Genomic DNA, 20,687 nt, shown 5'->3' with positions numbered 1-20,687 from the left:
GTGATCCAAGGCAAAAGGATAATTCACACCACTAGGTGGCAAACAAGGGTAAGAGAAATACTGGAGGAGCAATAACTACATTGTTTTCTTACAAAGTCTTTTACTGTATTCTGAAAGAAAAGCATTGTACAAAAAGTTATCTAAAACCTGATGTCTAAAAACCATGTATCACAAAAGTCTGCAGTAATTTCATGTTTTAGAGAGAACATAGAATTGGTTTCTTACATCTCAGAAATGCCACATTGTCTACTGAGAAATGATTCTTTTTCAAATGTTAAAACCTGACCATGTGTACCATAATGTCTAAGTGTTCAGAGTGGAAGAAGCCAAACACCAGCTGTATGAGTATAATGTCCAGATGAGCTTTGATTAGGTTTAATCTCTCCATTTTCATCATGCCAAAAAGAAGAGATAGTAGTGTTAAGAGGTATTGTAGCATAAATGTTAGTGGTGTTTTTAGACAAGGACCCTGCTAACCACATACAGTAATACATCTCTCTCTCTCTCTCTCTCTCAGTGAAGTGAAGTGGCAGATTGCATGGGTATTGGAGCACAGATGGTTTTCAAGTAGGCTGGTAGCTCTCAACTTTCATCCACATGTTAATACAAGCTCTTTTTCCTGCACTCTGTCACTGTTTTCATACACACGCGCACACACACACACACACACTTTCAATTAAATATTATATGGACTGTATATCATACAATAGCAATAGTTTTGTACATCATAGACATGATATACTTTATTAAATTTATGGGGCAGTTGATTCTATTCCCAATGTATTTCCTATTATGCATTATGCAGTGAGAAGGCTGGCAGTCTCGCAATTAAGTAACATCTTGAAAAGTAAGCAAAACATTTGGCTGTCTGTCAAATAGAGCCTTTTTTTATTTCAAAGTTGTTGATTACTCAAAGTGGCAAATTATTTTTTAACAAAATTTTAAATGTAGAAAGTTGTACCAGAAAGTTGTAAAATCTGACACCAAATTAAATCTGAGATTTATACAAAAAAACAACCAAAGAACCAAATACATTTGAAAATTCTAAAAGATAACAAAGAAAATGTGCTCAACTATTATTTTTTTCTATATAGAATTTTTAGATCACTATGTAAATTTAAGAAAATTAGTTATATTAACCATCTTATCAGCTTTGTATAAAAGGTAGTTTTTTTTTTTTCATCCATTCCATTAAGCACAGTTTTAGACGACAGTTATGGGTGTCAAGTGTCAGCTCAAGTGCACACTATCATTTGAGCAAAAAAAGAAATTCCCCCCCAAAATATTTCCCACTTAAGTTATAGACTTAACTGACACTATGTTTGTCAGCTAAACCAGTTTTAAACTTAGAAAAGACAGGATTGCATTTTCACTAGAAAATAAGGGGCCATTTTAATCTCAGTGCATTTAACTTCAGGCACCAAGGCTAACATAATATTTATTGTGACAACCTATAGGCACATAATTCTAGAGGGTGTACTATCACATCAACATGGTATAAAGGTATGTTTATATAAATTATAACATCAACAATTAAAACATCATAAACGCTTGACTGAGAGTTTTTTTTGGTTGATGCAGTTGGTTTAATGTATAAAATATTAACCAAGCATGTCAAAACAAAAAAAGTCTTGATACTGTGTTCTAGTCAGTGAAGTAGACCAAGTAGTAAATTTATTTTTCTTTTTTCTTGACAAACCTAAACCTTTTGTTCTGTTTTATGTTAGTTGAACAGGATAAAAGATGCTATGTGTTGAGTGACAGATCTGTTGAGTTTTTCTGTGTTTTCCATCCTCTAAAACTCTGTTTCTACTAACACTTCAGCTCAGCTTCATCTCCTTTCCCACCTAAACAGTTTTGCCAGTGTTTTAATCCCAGCTCACCAAGCTCATATTTCTTCTTAAAACGTACAATCATGAAGCAGTAGAGAATTATGAAAAAAAAGTTATTCATGCAGATACATTTTTATGGGCTTGGGGGCCACTTCATATACTGTATCCACATTGTTGTTAGGAGCTCCTTTTTAAATTAATATGTGTACCATATGAGCACATAACCAGTCTGTGGGAGCCAGAATTATTGTTGGTTGCTTGGGGATAAAATACTTATTTCCCTTACTGAAATACAAATCGATTTATAACATTTGTATCGTGTGCTTTTTATTTTTGCTTGATATTCTGTCTCCATCCTGTACCATTAACCTATGATAAAAATGATAAACCCTTCATTTCTTTGTAAGTGGGCAAACTGCAGAGGATCAAATACTTATTTCCCCCACTGTATTCAGCCCGAAGATAGAATTTTAATCATAATAATTAATAATATTTTAATTCTTACCCAAAATGCATCAGGCTCAAGTTTGAACTCAAGTTTTATATAAACAATTTTATACTGTAATTACATTAATACATAGTTTAAACCTAGATCAATGTGTGTAACTTTAAAAACATAAACCTTGGGTGTCTGTAGTGCTGGAACAGTAAATGTGTAGTTTTCTATTGTGTCCACCAGAGGGCTGACAAGAAAAGAACAATTTGTGCTTGAAGTGAAGTTTAATTATTGGATCCCATTAATCCTTTGTTTAATTTGCTGCCCTCTGGCTAACACCACAATCTTGCCCTTTAAAGAGTTGTGCTAGTATTGCCAAGTTTATTTAACTTTGACAGATTTCTAACATGTTCACCTTATCCAGAGCAGATCTATGTACTACAGAACTGCCAGTGTATTACAATAAAGCACAGCGGGATTAGAGGAACAATCAAACAGTTAAAAGTCATGATTCCCTTTCATCATCTTTATGCCAAGAAATGAAAGATTGGCAGTTAAAATTTTTGACCACTTTTAGATATGCCTTGGTAGGTTTGGAGACTGATAGCTTTAATTTTCTTTCATTGAAGAAAGGTATATCTGCAATCAGTTTTATAAAGTTTTATAAATCTTAATAGTCAAGCTACTTTAAAGCACAAAATATGATTTTTTCCAATGGTTGGTCAATTTTATTTATTTGTTTATTTGAATTTAAAGACATTTTTTTCTGGGTTTTGGTAAAGCAATAAGCAGTAAGTTATAACATACAAACCAATGTAGTTGAGATTATTGCTGTGGTCCAACTTTTTCAATATAAACTAGAGCAGTCATGGAAAACAGGAATAATGTATAAAGTTGGTTTTCACTGGCCTATAATCTCTGATCTACTCAAAACACATCTCCACCACATCTCTATTCTATCTAGAGTGGCAAAAAGGCACATTAAAGCTGTTTTAGTTTAACAGACGCAGGGGCACCTCACAGATTTTTCTCCTTTCCCTACATTGCTTGCCTCCTTAGTAAGCTGTTCGTTTTGCATGGAGTTCATTCCAGGTCTTCGTGGTGCTGCGTGGACTCATTTATCACCTGTAAAAAGACATACAGCAGAAAAAGATTTTGCACTTTGAATGACTTCTTTTAAATATTCATAGTGCAATGATAATGTGGATAATTTGTGGGTTTTACGTACATTACCATCTCTTGTTTCTATAGTCTTAATTAACACTTTCTTCGACAGGTTCTCCATGAGTGGTTTGGCTTCTGTCATGGATTCTGCAGAGGGAGGAATTGTTTTATAACATATTTGAATACTGAATTCAGATGCTGTCTGATAAGAGTGGTCTACCACTTGCTTGTACCAGCACTGTATACCACTTTTAATAAACTCAGGTGCTATAGAATTTGTCTAATTGTGACTGGGTCTAACAGTGATGCTTTTGGCAATATAAATGCAATAAGTTGCTTATGTGGAAGCAGAGATATTGCAGTATATGGTACCTCTCAGATTAAATGAGGAGAAATTGGGCAGTGGTGTGGTGATTCTGTAGAAGAAAAAACACAAAAACAAAATAGCAGGTAAACAGACAATTCCCAGCCACTCTGTACAGTAACTATTATATCTGTAAATAAACTATAAATATTTATGCACTGACAATAATGTGCAATAGGTAAAAATCGGCTCTAAATCAATGTGGCTCTTGTATGCATTTTATGCTTAAAAACTTAACCACTATGTATTTATAAACAGTATATTGTACCACATGCTAAGCAGGCCTATTATGAATATGCGACATAAAGGAAAACACATTACAATCTCAACTAAATATACACACCTGCTTTCCTCTCCCTCCAGCAGTTTCCTGTAGGTAGCAATTTCAATGTCCAGGGCCATTTTGACGTTCAGCAGGTCCTGGTACTCACGCAAATGACGAGCCATCTCATCTTTCATGCTGCGAATTTCTTCTTCCAGGCGGATGATGTTATCCTGGTAACTAGACGACTCCATGGCAAAGTTGTCCTCCAGTTCCCCCATTTGGCGCTCCAGTGACTCATTCTAACCATAAATGTAAAGATTGGGGTGGGGGAATTTTCCCATAATCCAACTATTACTATTAAATGTATACTTACAGTGCCCTTAAGCGCATCCACCTCACAGGTTAAAGCCTGCACCTGGCGGCGATACTCATTGGCATCCTGTTTGGCCTGGCGAATGGCTTCAGTGTTACGTGCAGCAGCCTCTGACAAATCTGCAAACTAGATAAAGAAAAAGCCATTTGTTTTATATTATATTTAAATATATATTTATACTTGTACACCAATTATTTCTTGAAATATATCACAGATAGCAAAGTGAATAGAAGGGCAAACTTAAAAGGATTGTTCTTTTATCATACCTGGTTTCAAGATATTGTTTAATTGTTTAGTTTTAATTAAGGATTTAGGTCAACTTTGTTCTAATCTATTAAGCATATCAAAAATGTGCTTGTCAGTCCAATGAAAGAGGAAAAAAAACAGTTCAATAATCCATTGTTTAGTGTGCTTTCAGTGATTGGCCATCTGTACTCTATATCCAATAAACCCCAGCATTACCATCTGCTGTGCTCAGAAACCCAGAGGGAATGCGAGCACTGCACGTAACCTGCAGCTTTAGAAGAGACAGATTAAGTGTGAGATCATCAACTACAAAGACTGCTTTAGCCACGGCATCTATGTAAACATAATCTATTCTCTTATTCTGCAATGAAGCATGGGATATTAGTAAACTACATTATCCATGGTAGTAAAACATCAAAAATTTATCTTAATCGACTTCCGATAATCTTGTGTTTAGAAGCCTACCTTGGATTTGTACCATTCCTCAGCCTCATGAATGTTCTTGCTGGCCAGAGTCTCATACTGAAGCCGGACATCCCTCAGTGCAGAGGTCAGATCAGGCTTAGCTATGTCCATATCAATTTGCACATGCTGATCTTGTATCTGGACCTGCAGCTCAGCAATCTCCTGCAGGCAAGTCATAGGGGAAAACTTGGCTTTCATCTGTACCTCTTTTTTTAACATTCATTGCACAGATATGCATACGTCTTTAAAACATATTTTCAGCATCTACTGATTCTTCATTTTTACAAAGCACAGAATTTATCCACTGTTCTGAGACTGTCCAAATAAGTGAAATGTAGTTTACACATTGCAAAAGTTTAATTCTATTTGATTTGCATATAAATGACTCTTCTAATCTGTGCTTCATGTTACTATAGACTGCCCGTTGTATGCCATGATTCAGAACAGTTCTCCTGATGCTGTCCTGCTTTGTAAGGGCCAGTCTAATAATACTCTTCATCCTCTTGACATAATTTGCTAATCTTCGTACCAGTGCCTTTCTTTGCCAATCTCATTATCCACTCAGGGCTCTGTCACATGCAAGAAACTGCTATTAAATACCTCATCGTGAAGTTTCTTAAGGAAAGCGATCTCCTCTTGTAGGGACTCCACCTTGCGCTCCAAGTCTAGACGAGCCAGGGATGCATTATCAACATCCTGTGAACAATCAATACATCAATAAAATGTAGGCATTGGCTTAACGCAAAGATTGTATGACAATCTCTATTTAACACTAATTTATTCATGTTTTAAATTTTAAAGTTTAAAGAAAAGTGGGTAAAGCACTTGAATAAAATTATGTACAGTAATTTCCTGAAGGTGCAAAGTTGCAGGTGGCACAGGTGGAAGTGGCAGATGGCTTGAAACATACACATGCATCCCCTTATTGTGTGCTTTTACTCACTAAAAGCACCACCTTCCCCCGACTACATCCCCCACTCAGACAACAGCATGCTTTGTCATTTACCCGCATGCCCCCTCTCATCACCACAGAAACCATGCCAGAATGGAACTGACTTCCTTGCTTTACATTCCACTGACAAATCTAGACCACATCAGGAAAGAAATGTAGAGAGATAAGTTTGAGTTGTCTATAGAGTATACATACCTGCCTGAAACCTTGGAGGTTGTTTTCAGCATCCTCCCTTTGAAGAACCTCTTCTTGAAGCCTAAAGATGAAAGGAATAGTTACAGAAAGACTTTGCAAATTGTATTTGATAACGTTTAAAATAGAAAGCAGATATCAAGCAAAAATAGATCTTCTTAAATTAAACTACAGTATATAGATGTATAGTGTTGTTTTAAAAATTATAAAGCATATTTGGCATTGTATGTTTTTTTTTTCTTTCCTTTTTTTTAACCAAATTGCTCATCATTGATTTTATGAAATACTCCTCCCACCATTACTACTACCACTAAACATAATCTAAAACAAATCTTACATTTATTATATAGCAAATCTATGTGGAAACATGGCTACAACACAAATATGTACTTCTTCAACATCCTATTTTAGAGTTTCCTCCCCCTTTTGCTGTTAAAATAATCTCCACTATTCTGGGAAGGATCTCCACTGGATTTTGGAGCATGGCTCTGGGGATTTTGTGCTCATTCATCCACAAGAACATGAGTGAAATCAGGCACTGATGTCTGGCAATAAGGCCTGGGACATAAGTGTCATTCCAGTTAATCCCAAAGGTGGTATGCATGGTGGTTAGGGTTCTGTACAGGCCACTCAAGTTTTTCCACACCAACCTTGGAAAACTTCATCTTCATGGACCTTGTTTTTGTACATGTTTGGGTATCTTCATTCCAGTGAAGCTGACTATATTGTATAGTTGTATCTATATTGTATATTGTATAGCTATATTAAAAGTTACAACATAGAAAGACATTCTCAATAGTTGTGTGCGTCCAACTTTGCGCCACATGTTTGGGGACGGTCAAATCTGTAAATGTAATGTTCAGGCATCCACAAACTTTTGGCCATACAGTAGGTAATGGCAGGGCGTTCGTAACCGCTAAATGGTTTTAAAAATCTGGATGCGCTGTGGACTATTGAAACTCCAATTGACTATCAACAGTTTATACATACTTTTCTCTAAGGCGTTCAATATCTTCCGCCAGATTATCTCGATCCAGTTCCACCCTGGCCTTGTCACTGGTCAGATGGTCGACTTGATGGCGTAAATCCCTCATCTCGTCCTCGTAAAGATCTCCGACTCGGGACGTGCCTTTGCCTCTGAGCTGCGCCAGCTCGGTGCTCAGCATCTTGTTCTGCTGCTCCAGAAAGCGCACCTTCTCTATGTAGCTGGCGAAGCGGTCGTTCAGATGCTGCATCTCGGCTTTCTCGTTAGTGCGGTTCGCTTTGAACTCGCTGTTGATGGCATCGGACAGGGCGAAGTCCAGCGTGTCGGATGTGAGTCGGGGCAGGTTGGCGCTCCGCACTCGCACACTTTTGCTCGCGGTGATAGACGGAGCGGAGAACGCGTTGTAGGAGAGACGTGGGGCGCGCGCCGGAGCCGAGTACTGGCGGCTTGAGTAGCTGGAGCGCGAGGAGGCATTACGGTCACCGCCGAATATCCTTGTGTAAGAAGATGACTGGCGGGAACTTGCCGAGGTTCGGTTAGCCATTTTGTACTTTTTGTTGAGTTGCTTCTTACGACGACGCCCGCCTGGTCCTCAGTGCACCCCTGTACAGCGCTGCAGCTCTGCTCGGCTCTGTGCACGCGCCCCTGGCTTTATACCGCTCTCCCCATGCAAATTACTTAACGGAGCGCGCGCTGCTGATCACGTGCCGAGGGACTTATTCAACAGTTATCACAAGAAAACATGATATATAACAAAGTATTATTAATATTTTTAGGTGCTATTCGTGGTGTAGGGTTGTTCATTTTTTTTAATTACATACTTGCATCTTTTTATTGCGACAACAGCTTTTACCTTAGTATTCTCCCTGATAGCCTTTTTCTTTTTTGCCAAATATGGCCGAGTTCAAGAAAAAGAAACAAAAAATTGCTTGTGATGTGAGTGTATTGTGTAATAATTTAACATCCTCACTGCACCTGTAACTTTTGAAGAAAAAAACGTAATTAAAAGCAACCGTTTAACTTTGGTTTGACATTTCAGTATTTTTTAATGTTTTTGTGGCCAAACGACAAACAAAAAAACAAAATAACAATTAAACAAATTAAATATAATGGGTACAAGCCAAAATATGTTACTAAACCCATGATTAAACTTCCATTACTTAACTGATGTGGGAATACCAGTCAGCCTAAACTGCATGTCTGTGGACTGTAAGAGGAAAACTTTATATCATTCAATAACTATCATTTATTGCCTTAAACGTGTAATTAAGATTGAAAGTAAACTGTAACTAACGTGTCACAAATTACCGTCACTAAAAAGGTTTTTAGTCACTTAGTCAGTACTAAACCAAATTAAAAGTAAGATCCGTGCGCCTTTAAAATATGACATAAAATTTTATTTCAGAGGATTTCAGAAGCTTATGGTTTTTTGTGGATTTGTTTTTTGTTTTTTTTGAAGGTCAAGCTTAAACAAGACATATTCAAAAACTGCCCAGCGTATCTGAATTCACCAGACTTTGTGGGGGGAGCTCTGTAGAGCGGAACTTTCTACCGCGGAAGTTGTTTCCAGACGGGGTTGTGTTGTTTGCGCGCTCTTCACGTTGTTATGAGTTTGGATTTAAGCCGGCTAATATAAAATGGAGAAGCTCCGTGTTCTGGAACTGTACAGTGGTATTGGAGGGATGCATTATGCACTTAGAGGTATATTCTGGGACTTTGGTATTAGTTTGGTTTCTCCGTACTATTAATTTTACCTGCTTATACCGGCGACACTACTTAGCATCTCGTAACTGTGTGTCTCTCTGGTTTCACACACTGAGTTACACAGAACACTTCTGTGTCAGTTCAGTCCAAATAACTTAATACTGTTTAAAAATCTTGGCTAAACCTTTAAAACTGTAAAAAAATAAATAAATAAAAGAAGCAAAAATGTAAAACCCAACTGTCTACAACAACAGTGGTAATATTAACAATAACACTAGTAATAACGCATAACAACAGCAACAAACAGCAGTAATGACACAACGTAAAGCAGGCGGAACGGCAACAGAAAAAAGACAAACAATAAGTGTGAGTTAGTATCATATTGATTAAGCTGGATACCAACAAATGGGTTAACTGTCTTTCATAACAAGACATGTGATATTCATAAAATCCAGCGAGTTTAGGAAGATATAATTATAGTAACTATAAGAGTTGCATAGATTTTAAATGAATGTGTAAGGAAACCCAATACTGTAATGCGAGTCTTGATGTTTGGGATACAAATAATATAACTGAAATGAGCTACTGTAATCAAGCTGATTATGCTGACTAGTTTAAGTATTTTAAATTGTGTTAGATGTCTTTAATTTGTTTACCTTTTTTTTTTTACTCACTGTAAAACTCTTCTTGAGACTGGACAGAAAGCAATTGAAAAACTTCCTTACATGTAATCGAATAATATGAACCTTTCAATAAAGACAAAACGATTAAATAAAAGAAAGACTTTACTTAATTAAGATGAAATAAAGACTGTTGTATGAAATGAGGGACAAGTTAATATTTATGATTTACAATTATGAGGCACTCTTTCACCGTTTAGTTATCAGTATGTTGTTTTCTGTAAGCTTTGCCTATTGTAAAGTTTAGTGGGCATCATTACATGTAAACAAAGTTAATAATTCATAGGTTGTATTTATCAAGGTGTGTATTTGATTACAAATAAATTAAGTGTTGCTTAACTTTTTGTGAATCTTCTGGGACTCGAAAATTGGTTTGGCTTAAGAAAACAATTACATGACGATTTGCTAAAAGTGTAACATACAAGGCTCTATTTTAAAATATTTATGCAAAAAAGGTATTTGTGTAGTCTGCACAAGACACTTTAAATATGTGGATTACACAACCCTGGACATTACAATTTTTTATTACAATTTATTCTTACTTCATTCCACACAAAAATGACATAAATCGATACCTACTTTGTACAGTTATTTTATTTTATTTTAACTTTAATTTTATATTTTATTTTCTTCTTTCCTAGTTAAATTTACCTTTTATTTTATTTTTCATATTTATTACCTATTCATATTCTTTTATTTTAAGGTCACAAGCAGTTGTCTAAGCATTTCACTGCATATCATACTGTGTATGACTGTGTATGTAACCAATAAAATTTGAATTTGAATTTGAATCTGTAAAGTACTGTTTTTATTTTGCCATTATTATTTTTGTTACCAAAAATTTACTTGCTAGCAATGTGGGTATCAAAGTGCTGTATGCATGTTCTTTCCATCTTTAATCATAATTTATCAAAATTAATAGAGTCTGTAGCATACTCTGTGTTGCAACGCATTTAATATTATACTTGATTTTTCTTATGTGTGTTTTTCTCTCTGTTTAGAGAGTGCCATCCCTGCTGAAGTGGTAGCTGCAGTGGATGTGAACACGACAGCCAATGAAATCTATAAGCACAACTTTCCAAATACTCTCCTCCTACCCAAGACTATTGAAGTGAGCATCAGCTAATTGTTTTCTAAATCAGTTAATGTTGATGTAAATATTGTATTAAATGTCAGAATAACTAAATGCTAAATGGACAGGGTAGAGTGGAATGAATCACATATCAGACACAGCATTAATATTTGATCAATTTACTGACTGTTTTAGAAAAAAGACTAAAGATTTGTTTTCATTAATTGAAGTGGTCATTATTTGCACTTCACTGAAGCAAAACAAGTGTTTTTTCATTGATTCCTGTATATAAAAAAATGCTATAAATACAATTATTTATCCAGCATTAATTATCAAATAATACTCTAAATAGCCATGAGATAAATGCTTTTTGCATGGCGGTGCTGTGATCCCATGTCACCTCTAGGGGCAGACTTCCTTTAACATAAATTGATGTGATTTTATTTGGGTAACATTTTCACTCCAAGTTACGTGTATAGTTTGTGATATCATGTCTTAAACAGAATGAGACAGAGACCAATAAACTTATTAACTCAACCCTAAATTTAGGTAATAGGTAGATAATAATAGGTTTATTTGTTAAGGCACATTTTTATGAAAATCAACAATATATAGATAAAGTAAGATCATAGTAACATTTTTTTCCTTTTATTTTGGAAGATTATGAAACACAAAATATTTAAACCACATTTTCTTTTATTATAGACCTAGTCACACTTTGTCTCATGACAAGCAGCTATGCCAATACTTTGGGTGAAAGAGTAACTTAGCAGATTGAGTGTTGGGTAAAGGTTGTGTGCATCGTCAGCATTAGTAATGATGCACCAGCTGCTGGGCTCACAGGCATTAGTGTGATTCAGTAAAGTTTTCCTCATGTATGTCACCATAAATTATGTCTCAAACTTGGTATATATTTTTATTTATATAGAGAGATTTATTTAAGATTTATAAACTTGATTAAATAATAAGTAATAATTCCAGATTCAAACTTGGATTTTGAGTAACAAGATGTTTCTCAAACCTACAGGTGTCATGAGGATATATTTTATGTGTTCATACTGTGCAAAGCTTGTACATTTGTATAGTGTTTATAAAAGATGCATCATGCATAATGATTCATTTGAGATTTTGTTTGATTTTATCCAGGGAATGACACTCAGCGATTTCAATAAGCTGGACTTTGATATGATTTTGATGAGCCCTCCATGTCAGCCTTTTACTAGGTAATCGAAACCTTGTCCATTTTTCACTCACCTTGTTGTTAATAGAGATAATAAATAGTAATGTGCTTTTCTACCAATACAGGATTGGGTTACAGGGTGATGTAAATGACCCCAGAACAAAAAGCTTTCTTTACATCTTGGATATTCTGCCAAGGTCAGAACAATCTGTGCTTTCTGCATACTTGCTTTATATAAGATAGTGTGTAATCTTGGCTCTGTCATTGGAAGTCCTTTTTTCTTTTTATTAATCCAAAAAGTAGCTAGTAGCACAAGTTCAAATTAGTTATTACAGCAGTGGCATTTTTAACTACACTGCCAGGTACTATTTATTTATGTGTAATAAAACCTTTCTAGCAGGTATCAATATGCAGCCACTAGTGCTAATACTGTTTTGTGAAAGAAATATTCTCTGTGTTCTCTGTTCGTAGGTTAAACAAGATGCCCCGCTTCATTCTGCTGGAGAATGTGAAAGGGTTTGAGACATCCTCTGCAAGGTAACCTGGAATACAGGGCGAGATTTCTACATGGGAGTTGGCTGTCAGTACATGTGTTTCAGTCAGAACTGTTCTGGATTTGTTCTCACCATGTCATTGTTAATACAGCCACCTGCACTGCTGTCTTTTATTGAAGTATTTAGTGAAGAATTAGTACAGAGCATTAGCACAAAAACTTTAGGAGAGTTTAAGGCAGAAGATTAAATAGAATGTACTTGTGTTAGATCTAAACTAAATTCAAACTGTGGATTTGCGATATAACCTGGTTTTGTTTTATTAGTATTATTTATTTTTTCAGAAATACCTTGGTAAAGACTTTGCAAGACTGTAGATACATCTTTCAGGAATTTATGATATCACCCACTTGTGTAAGCATTTCCATTCATTCTGTATTTTATATCAAGTAATATTTTACCTTATAAAAATGCAGAATAATAAATAAATAAACTCCAATAACCTGGGGTTCGTTCTTTGTACGTCGCTAACTCAGTTAGCTGGATTTGATTGTTGTGGATTTGTCCTGATCTTGGATTGTTTCGTTCTTCTGTGTTCTTCTCGCATTTGTTGTCATAGCAACATGTCCGTAAGCTTGAACCTGCTCGAAAGCAGGTTTATTTCATGTAAAGAGGATTTAGGCTGCGCTCCTGGCGGGTTATGATTGGTTGAAATGGCGGGTTTAGGGAAATGGTTAAAGAGCACGACTGACGCGGACTGACTCACGTGGGAAAAGAAAAGTATATGCCCCCCTGCCATGGATTGCCCCCTTCCCACATAATTGCTATCAAATATTATATTAGAACATACATTCATAGGTTTATTGATATCAAATATGATCTTACTATTATAATTAACCCTAGGCATGAGGCAGCTAATTAATACAAATTATTGTATAATGTTTATTTTGTAACACATTTATTTTTCAGGGGTTTGACATGAATATGCAAATAAATATTTATATATAATAAAAACTATATTTATAATTTATATATATATATTATAATGATAACTTGAACGAACAAATGTTTACATATATAAAAGTATACATGTTGTATTTGAAAAAACATTAATACTTCTATTTTTTCATATACAACATATTTATTTTTATTTTGTTTATTTTATTTAATTGTCTCTTGTAATTTGTAAACCATTAACCTATGAATTTATGTTCTAATATAATATTTGATAGCGTTTATGTAGGGGGGGTAATCCATGGCAGGGGGGCATTTCAGCCCATAATACGTGTTACAAAAAAAAATTGAGCCGCTCTTTTGCCATTTTGTCAACCAATCGGAGGGGTTGTGAATAGTGTTTTTACTGTCGATGCATATCGCCTTTTTAACCAACGCACGAGCACGCAATAATCCTAGACAACTCAATCCAGCTATACTAATCATCAACAACAGGTGTGCTCGAAAAACCAACTTAGCCGGATCGTAATTAGCACGATGATCTCATCTTAGATGTGTCAATTCATCTCGGATGTGTCAAGCGGCGTACGAAGAACGGACCCCAGTTGTAAAAGTATTTTCATCTTGTTATGCTCAATAATACACTGTTAAAACAAGCCAGACTTCTCCTTTTAGTTTGTAGAGAACTTTTGTTAAACATGCACACATTGAAAGAGCACAAATTTTTATACGTTTAAAATATCAGAATAATGTAATACTTATTTACATTAACTTTTTATTTTTAATACAGCTTGGAATACCAAACTCAAGGCTGCGATTTTTTCTTATTGCGAAAGCTCGCTCAGATTCCTTCTCTTTTCAGAAAACAACAGAGGTACACACATCTTGTCAACCTGAATATGGCATATAATTCTCTTGCGAAGAAGCTGACCAGTTTTGAGTAACCATATTAAACTGTAATCCCTAACCCCTGCAGATTCTAGAGGGCTTTCCAAAGTCAGAATCTATCGATGTCACCAACGGTCCCATGATCCCTGATAGCCATTGTAGTAAAGTTACAGGTGACATAAGAGAAGATGGGACTATAATCTATAAGATGGAGACGGCTCAGGAGCTGGAGAGGAAGCAAAGTCAAGACAACGAACAGGCAGTGAGGAGACTACAGGATTTCCTTGAGGAGGAAGAACAAGTAACAGACATGGACAGTTATTTGCTTCCTCCAAAGATCCTGCTTAGATATGCCATGCTCATGGACATAGTGAATCCAAACAGTAGGAGATCGGTCTGCTTCACTAAAGGGCAAGGATTTAAAATTAAATTGGCATTGTCTAAATAATTTCCAGCTTGTGTTTGACCACTGACATGTTTTAATGTTTTTTCCTTTTTGTTTATTTGTTTCTCTTTAGATATGGGCATTACGTTGAGGGAACGGGATCCGTTTTGCAGTCGTGTACAGATGTGGAGCTGGAGAGCATCTTTAAGTCACTGGACATGCTATCAGAGGAGGAGAAGCTGAAGCAGCTGTCCCGGCTGAAGCTCAGATACTTCACACCCAGAGAGATCGCCAACCTTATGGGCTTCCCACCACATTTCAGTAAGTCAGGCTTATGGCTGGGAAATTCAGTGCAAAAATAAGCTTGAATGGTAAGACTAAAATTATAAACATCTTAGTTCATAATCTCATTTTTATGAGAACAGTAAAACCTCGGATTACGAGTAACGCGGTTTGTGAGTGTTCCACCAGACGAGCGAAGACAAAAATGAACAAGTCTTGGTTTACGAGTACCGCGTATCATGTATCACGTATGCACTTCTTGTTTTGACGCCACGCGTTATGTGATCACAACTGAGCCACCGTTTTTTTTTTTAAACAAATTTTATTTTTTGTCTGTATGCGTGTGTGTACAGCGCGCATGTAATATAAAAACAAGTCTCATTAGAGAGGTTAAAGACCAATTTTCTCTTTTTGTATCAGCCTGCTCTCTGTGTCTGTGTGCATGCACATCATTGGACACCGTGCCACACACACAAACACACACACACACACACACACACAGACCCCTCCTACTTTCGCCTTCACAGAAACACACACATTCCTACTCTCTGCTTTACACAGAAACATTGCTATATCGCAATTCTTTTCAAAGGTAAAGTGCAGGTTAATTTGTTTTATTTTAACTTTATAGCAGTGATTCTGTTAGTGTGTTGCCTAATCGAGTGTCATTAGAGAGATTTCTTGTTTATTTTTCTGATAAAACAATGCTTTCGTTGTGCGCGCGTGTGTGTGAAAAGAGTAGAGGAAGGGTAACTGTAAGACTAGAAGGGGGAGAGGGGAGGGGCTTCTTATTTTAGCTTCACAAAAATACACACATACACATCGCCTGCGCACACAAACGGAAACACTTATCTGTAATTTACTTTGACTTTTTTTTTTTTAAGATAAATTGCAGGTTAATTTGTTTTATTATTACTTTATATTTTTTGTTAATAATTTTTAGGTATTTATTTTTATGGGCTGTGGAACAAATAATCTAAGTTTCCATTATTTCTTATGGGAAAATTGAATTTGGTTTACGAGTGTTTTGAAATACAAGCCCGCTTCCGGAATGAATTATGATCGTAATCCAAGGTTCCACTGTGTGTGTAATATATATGTTTTTTTTTCTAAGAGTGAGATTGATTTCTAAGTAAGACAGCAAAGTATGTTAATACCTGTGGACTTCACAGAACTGTAAACTAGAATTGCCCTTTAAGGTTCACCGTTTTGTATAGGGGATTAATTAGTAACTATAATACTGTTTGTCTGTTACTCCAGGCTGTTTCTGGTAACGTGTTATAAGAATTCCCAATTTCTGCTGTTTAATAATCACTTTAACTTTAATGGGCTTTAGGGCAAGAAAATCAGGACATTGAAGTGAAAAGTGACACAGGGAGTTATAAAATATGTCTCTATAAAATATGTCTCTGCTGACTCAAGGCACTGACAGCAGGTGCATAACTAAGTTTTGCTATTTTTTTTGTTCTTCTATTTCAGGCTTTCCATCAAATATCTCCTCTAAGCAGCAGTACCGGGTTGTGGGAAACAGTCTAAATGTTCATGTAGTGGCTAAGCTCATCAGTCTCATGGTGTCATGACCGACATATAGAATTTGCTGCAATGTTCATGGCCTGTTTCAAGCCTCACTGGGATACCCTGATATTTCAAAGATGTCCAACTTTTGTATTACATGAATTAAGTCTGTAAATTATTAAATAAACTATTTGTATATGTATTGATATGTTGTGTTTCTCTGTTGTTTTATAAAATATGAGACTTTCCTAATTACCTCTGCTTAATTCCTGCTCAAGGTGAAAACTAGAAAAGAAAACTATAACTTTTGTTTTAGTTTTTTATTGTAGAGCATGTTGTGTGTATGTGTGTATGTGTGTGTATGTGTGTGTGTGTGTGTGTGTGTGTGTGTGTAGTGTGTGTGGTGTGTGTGTGATAGGGAATAAGGGGCGGGTCCAAATTTCCATAAGTACAGGAATTTCAGAACCTTAGCTGTGGTTACTGATCTCTAAAAATCACATGATAATGCTTGGTAATGATGCAGTAAAGTGAATTAGCTGCAATGCTACAAGGACCCAACCTGTCTTTCTACCTCAGATGGTTTTGTACAACCGTTTATTGGAGAGCGTGATAGTGTCTTGGGACCGGTTTGGGGCAAAGTGCACTGTTTTTTGGCCCATTAAGTCGCTTTTTAGTTTTACCTGCAGTTTGGTGTCTGGAGAGCGCCCTGAGACATAGTGTCTCAGCATGGCTTGGACACTTCAGCTGTCCTGGCCCTTAATTGCCCTATTCTTCCTTAGTGGACTGCAGTGTGAGCAGGGTAAACATGCCCACATTCGAAGCAAGAGAGACATTAGCAATGACCAGTAAGTAGACAGGGTTTTCATTTATTACTTGGTCTTGTGGTTCCACATTGATCTGTTGTAGACTGATAAGTGTGTAATGTGTATTGTTGTAACTGTAACAAAAAATTTATAAAGGCTGAGCAAATTATTTCAATGTATAAATTATTATTCCACATTTTCTATGAGTACTGTTTAATTTTAATTTAGTAAAACTTATATTACAGTCCCATTGCAATTTTGTTTCTGCCAGTTAAGAGACTTTCCATGAGGTAGTTTTGTAAAAGTGGAACTTTGTGAAGCTACTGTAACTGGGGAAGTGAAAAAAAAATGCCTTCACTTGAATCTGAATTTGGTGCCTTGTGCTCAAGACTTATATAGTTTTTGAACCTGCAGGCCTCGTATGATCTCAAAAGAGGGTCACCTTACTTTTACACCGGGAAACAATAAAGACATCAAGTTTGAGACTTCAGGTACAGGTCGGGTAAAAGTGGGTAATGAGGACCTCTCTGAGAAATTAATACAGGTAAGATCATAAAAAGCCTCAGATCAGATTCTGAGGCACAAATATCGTGACCTCGTTAATATATCACTAACCTAAAATCTATTTACACATATTTTTTACAATTAACATTTAGATAAAAACCAATACAGATGAGATAGAGAAAATAAAGAACAGTGGCCCATCTCCAGAGATCCAGGAGGAGCTGAATCAGCTGAAAACTAAAGTGAATGGACTTGACTCCAGAGTCCAAACAGTAGAGCAGGTAAAATTAAATATAATTATATGATTCATGCATAAAGTATTACATATTTACGATTTAATATGTTTATGATATTATGTTTAAATATGCAGTATATACAGAATAACACATTTGCGATTGTTTTAGATTGTCCAGAAGAAGACATGTAACAGCAACCCATGTCAGAACTCTGGGACTTGCCTAAATCTTTTGGACTCCTTTCATTGCCTCTGCCCACAGAACTGGCAGGTAAGAGGGCTCTAAATGGCATCCATACAACACTCACTCATATTCTTTTAATTATCAGCACTGTTCTTTTCCTGACCCCCCTTTTGTGTCATGTCATATTAGGGACCCATCTGTGCTGTGGATGTGAACGAGTGTCAGATCTATGCTGGAACCACTCAGGGCTGCCAGAATGGAGCCACATGCATTAACACTCCTGGATCTTACACGTAATGTGCTTCCTGATCCCTGATTCCTCTACTGAATAACCTTTATCATGAGGTTTTGATCTTACAGGTTTTGATTTCTATTCTAGTTGCAATTGTCTGCCGGAGTGGTATGGACCCCACTGCACTTCTCGTTATGATGACTGTGCAGGAGGCAGTCAGGACTTGTGTGTTCATGGGATGTGCATTGATTCTGACAGAGTAACACCTAACGAGGTAAGCTTGCAGTGTCACTCTAGAATTTGATTGATTATGTTGAATATTTGTAATTTTTTTTTTTTTTGGTTAATGCACATCCACTTTTATTTTTCTGAAGTAATAAACAGGTGGTAGTTTTATTGTTAAAGGAGAGATTTAATCTCTTACATCATTATAAATGGGGTGTTTAAGTCAAACCAGGATTAGTTACTAATTATGAGAGTAAATATTATAACTACTTTTATTTCACTTTATAATCTCAGCATTTTACTAGAAACCATGAAGGTAAAAAGTTGTCTCAATACGATGGAGCCATGATTAGACTGCCTGCTTGATGTCTGAAATTCTGGCCTCCCAGGAACTTTTTTAATCCCCCAAACATGTGGAAATGGCTTGACCAAGGTCAGGACAGTATGGGGAATGTGACAGCCACTTGAAGGGGTAGCTCAGTGGGCCAGGGGTAGCTCAGTGGTTAAGGCATTGGACTACGGTTGCCACTGTTGGGCCCTTGAGCAAGGCCCTTAACCCTCAACTGCTCAGATGTGTAATGAGATAAAAATGTAAGTCGCTCTGGATAAGAGCATCTGCCAAATGCCCAAATGTAAATGTAAAAGTCTTTTGTTAAAGCCAATTAATTTTACGCCCTCATTCAGAAATGTTGAACACTTGTCATATTTAAATATTAATAGTAAAATAAAAAATAAACAAAATACATGATAATAGAGCAGGTATGATAGTATTAAATAGCAGAAGAAACTTGAACAATATCAAAATATTGTTACAAGATACATGTACTTCATTTCATATTAATGCGAAATTCAATGTAGAATAAGGAGAGACAAAAATAGATCAAAGAAATAAAATGCTGTTGGATTGGTTTCTTTGGGTAGATTTGAAGTGGCAGCTGATTCCCACTGATACTATTAGCTCTTTGCTGTTGAGTAGTGGGTACTAGTGGGTAATGTAATGGCACTGTGGTTAATGTAGGAAACTGTTAATCAGGATAAATTTTTTTTAAATGTTTGGATCTGTGTGGATTTTTCCTTTAAAGGCATAGGAAGTTTGTGTCAGTGATGGTCAAAAATCCATTTTGCATTTTGTTTCTCTCCCCAACAGCCCAAATATAAGTGCATCTGTGATGCTGGGTGGATGTCTCCTCCTGGCATCTCTGCATGCACAGCAGATGTGGATGAGTGTAGCCTTCCCAATAAGCCCTGCTCTACTAATCCCCCTGTACAGTGTTACAACACTCAAGGGTCCTACTTCTGTGGTGCTTGTCCAGCAGGTAAAATATGAGATGTGTTAAAAATTGTTTGAGTTTCAGTGCTAATCATGGATTCATTTTGTCTTAATAAATGAATTTAAATCTAATCTAGTAATCCCAAATTACCAATACTACTGTAGTGTATATATTTCATTTAAATCCTGAACTAGTGCAGCATTCAAAGCCATCTGTTTACAAGTGCTAAATTCACCCATAGGGCATAGAGAAAGTAGGGCACAGAAACACTATTATGAGTAATATCAGTCCTGTTGCATGGATTGATTCTGGTGTCACCCATCCAGGTTGGCAGGGAAATGGCTATAGCTGTCAGGATGTGAATGAGTGTGAAACAAACAATGGAGGATGTTCTACCTCCCCAATGGTGCCCTGTCTCAACACCATGGGCTCTTTCCACTGTGGGCAGTGTCCTCCAGGTATTTAATTCACCATCAATGATTTTACATTGTTTTCTTATTTCTTCCTATTTCTTCCATCAAATATTCTGTATGTTCATTTAAATAAACTCATCAAAAAAATATCAACAAAAATGATATACAGGATTTAAAAAAAATGCACCTTTTGTTTGTATTACTTTGCTTTTCACATCATGTGCATCAGAGAAATTTGGCAATTCCTATATATACAGTTGAGTAAATAGAGAGCTTTGAGATTTGGGGGTATGCAGGATATCAATACAAACTTAAGCGAGGATATATGTACAATATGCAGGATATTCAAATAAAGCTTAAGCCATTTTACATTATATACTCAGTGCATCTAAATA

The 20,687-nt window shown here is 36.1% G+C and overlaps 3 protein-coding genes across 3 annotated transcripts in view; 2 read left to right on the top strand and 1 right to left on the bottom strand.

Moving 5' to 3' along the window:
- Positions 1-2,973: 2,973 nt before the first annotated feature.
- Positions 2,974-7,908, bottom strand: vim (vimentin). The gene is made up of 9 exons (XM_053494368.1): positions 7,280-7,908; positions 6,293-6,353; positions 5,746-5,841; positions 5,146-5,307; positions 4,435-4,560; positions 4,140-4,360; positions 3,805-3,848; positions 3,497-3,579; positions 2,974-3,393 (listed from the first exon to the last, which is right to left on the bottom strand). Exons 1-9 carry the CDS (start codon positions 7,816-7,818, stop codon positions 3,352-3,354), a joined length of 1,374 nt encoding a protein of 457 aa, XP_053350343.1. The 5' UTR covers positions 7,819-7,908; the 3' UTR covers positions 2,974-3,351.
- Positions 7,909-8,842: 934 nt separating this feature from the next.
- On the top strand, positions 8,843-16,631 carry trdmt1 (tRNA aspartic acid methyltransferase 1). Its single transcript, XM_053494369.1, has 10 exons — positions 8,843-8,975; positions 10,660-10,769; positions 11,877-11,953; positions 12,036-12,107; positions 12,382-12,447; positions 12,746-12,815; positions 14,146-14,229; positions 14,332-14,654; positions 14,762-14,949; positions 16,390-16,631. The coding sequence occupies exons 1-10, from the start codon at positions 8,912-8,914 to the stop codon at positions 16,488-16,490; spliced, it is 1,155 nt and encodes a 384-aa protein (XP_053350344.1). The 5' UTR covers positions 8,843-8,911; the 3' UTR covers positions 16,491-16,631.
- A 391-nt stretch (positions 16,632-17,022) lies between these two features.
- The window catches only part of cubn (cubilin (intrinsic factor-cobalamin receptor)), a 30,786-nt gene continuing 27,121 nt past the window's right edge, over positions 17,023-20,687 (top strand). The window contains exons 1-8 of the mRNA XM_053494870.1: positions 17,023-17,270; positions 17,643-17,772; positions 17,885-18,013; positions 18,137-18,238; positions 18,341-18,444; positions 18,531-18,657; positions 19,756-19,924; positions 20,206-20,337. Of these exons, the coding sequence (XP_053350845.1) occupies positions 17,152-17,270; positions 17,643-17,772; positions 17,885-18,013; positions 18,137-18,238; positions 18,341-18,444; positions 18,531-18,657; positions 19,756-19,924; positions 20,206-20,337 (1,012 nt within the window). The 5' untranslated portion in view covers positions 17,023-17,151. The remainder of the gene's footprint in view (positions 17,271-17,642; positions 17,773-17,884; positions 18,014-18,136; positions 18,239-18,340; positions 18,445-18,530; positions 18,658-19,755; positions 19,925-20,205; positions 20,338-20,687) is intronic.

Source organism: Clarias gariepinus, chromosome 4 (assembly GCF_024256425.1).
Source record: "Clarias gariepinus isolate MV-2021 ecotype Netherlands chromosome 4, CGAR_prim_01v2, whole genome shotgun sequence".
Taxonomy (NCBI): domain Eukaryota; kingdom Metazoa; phylum Chordata; class Actinopteri; order Siluriformes; family Clariidae; genus Clarias; species Clarias gariepinus.
Note: the sequence above shows the minus strand (reverse complement) of the source record. Positions and strands in the feature narration are given on the sequence as shown.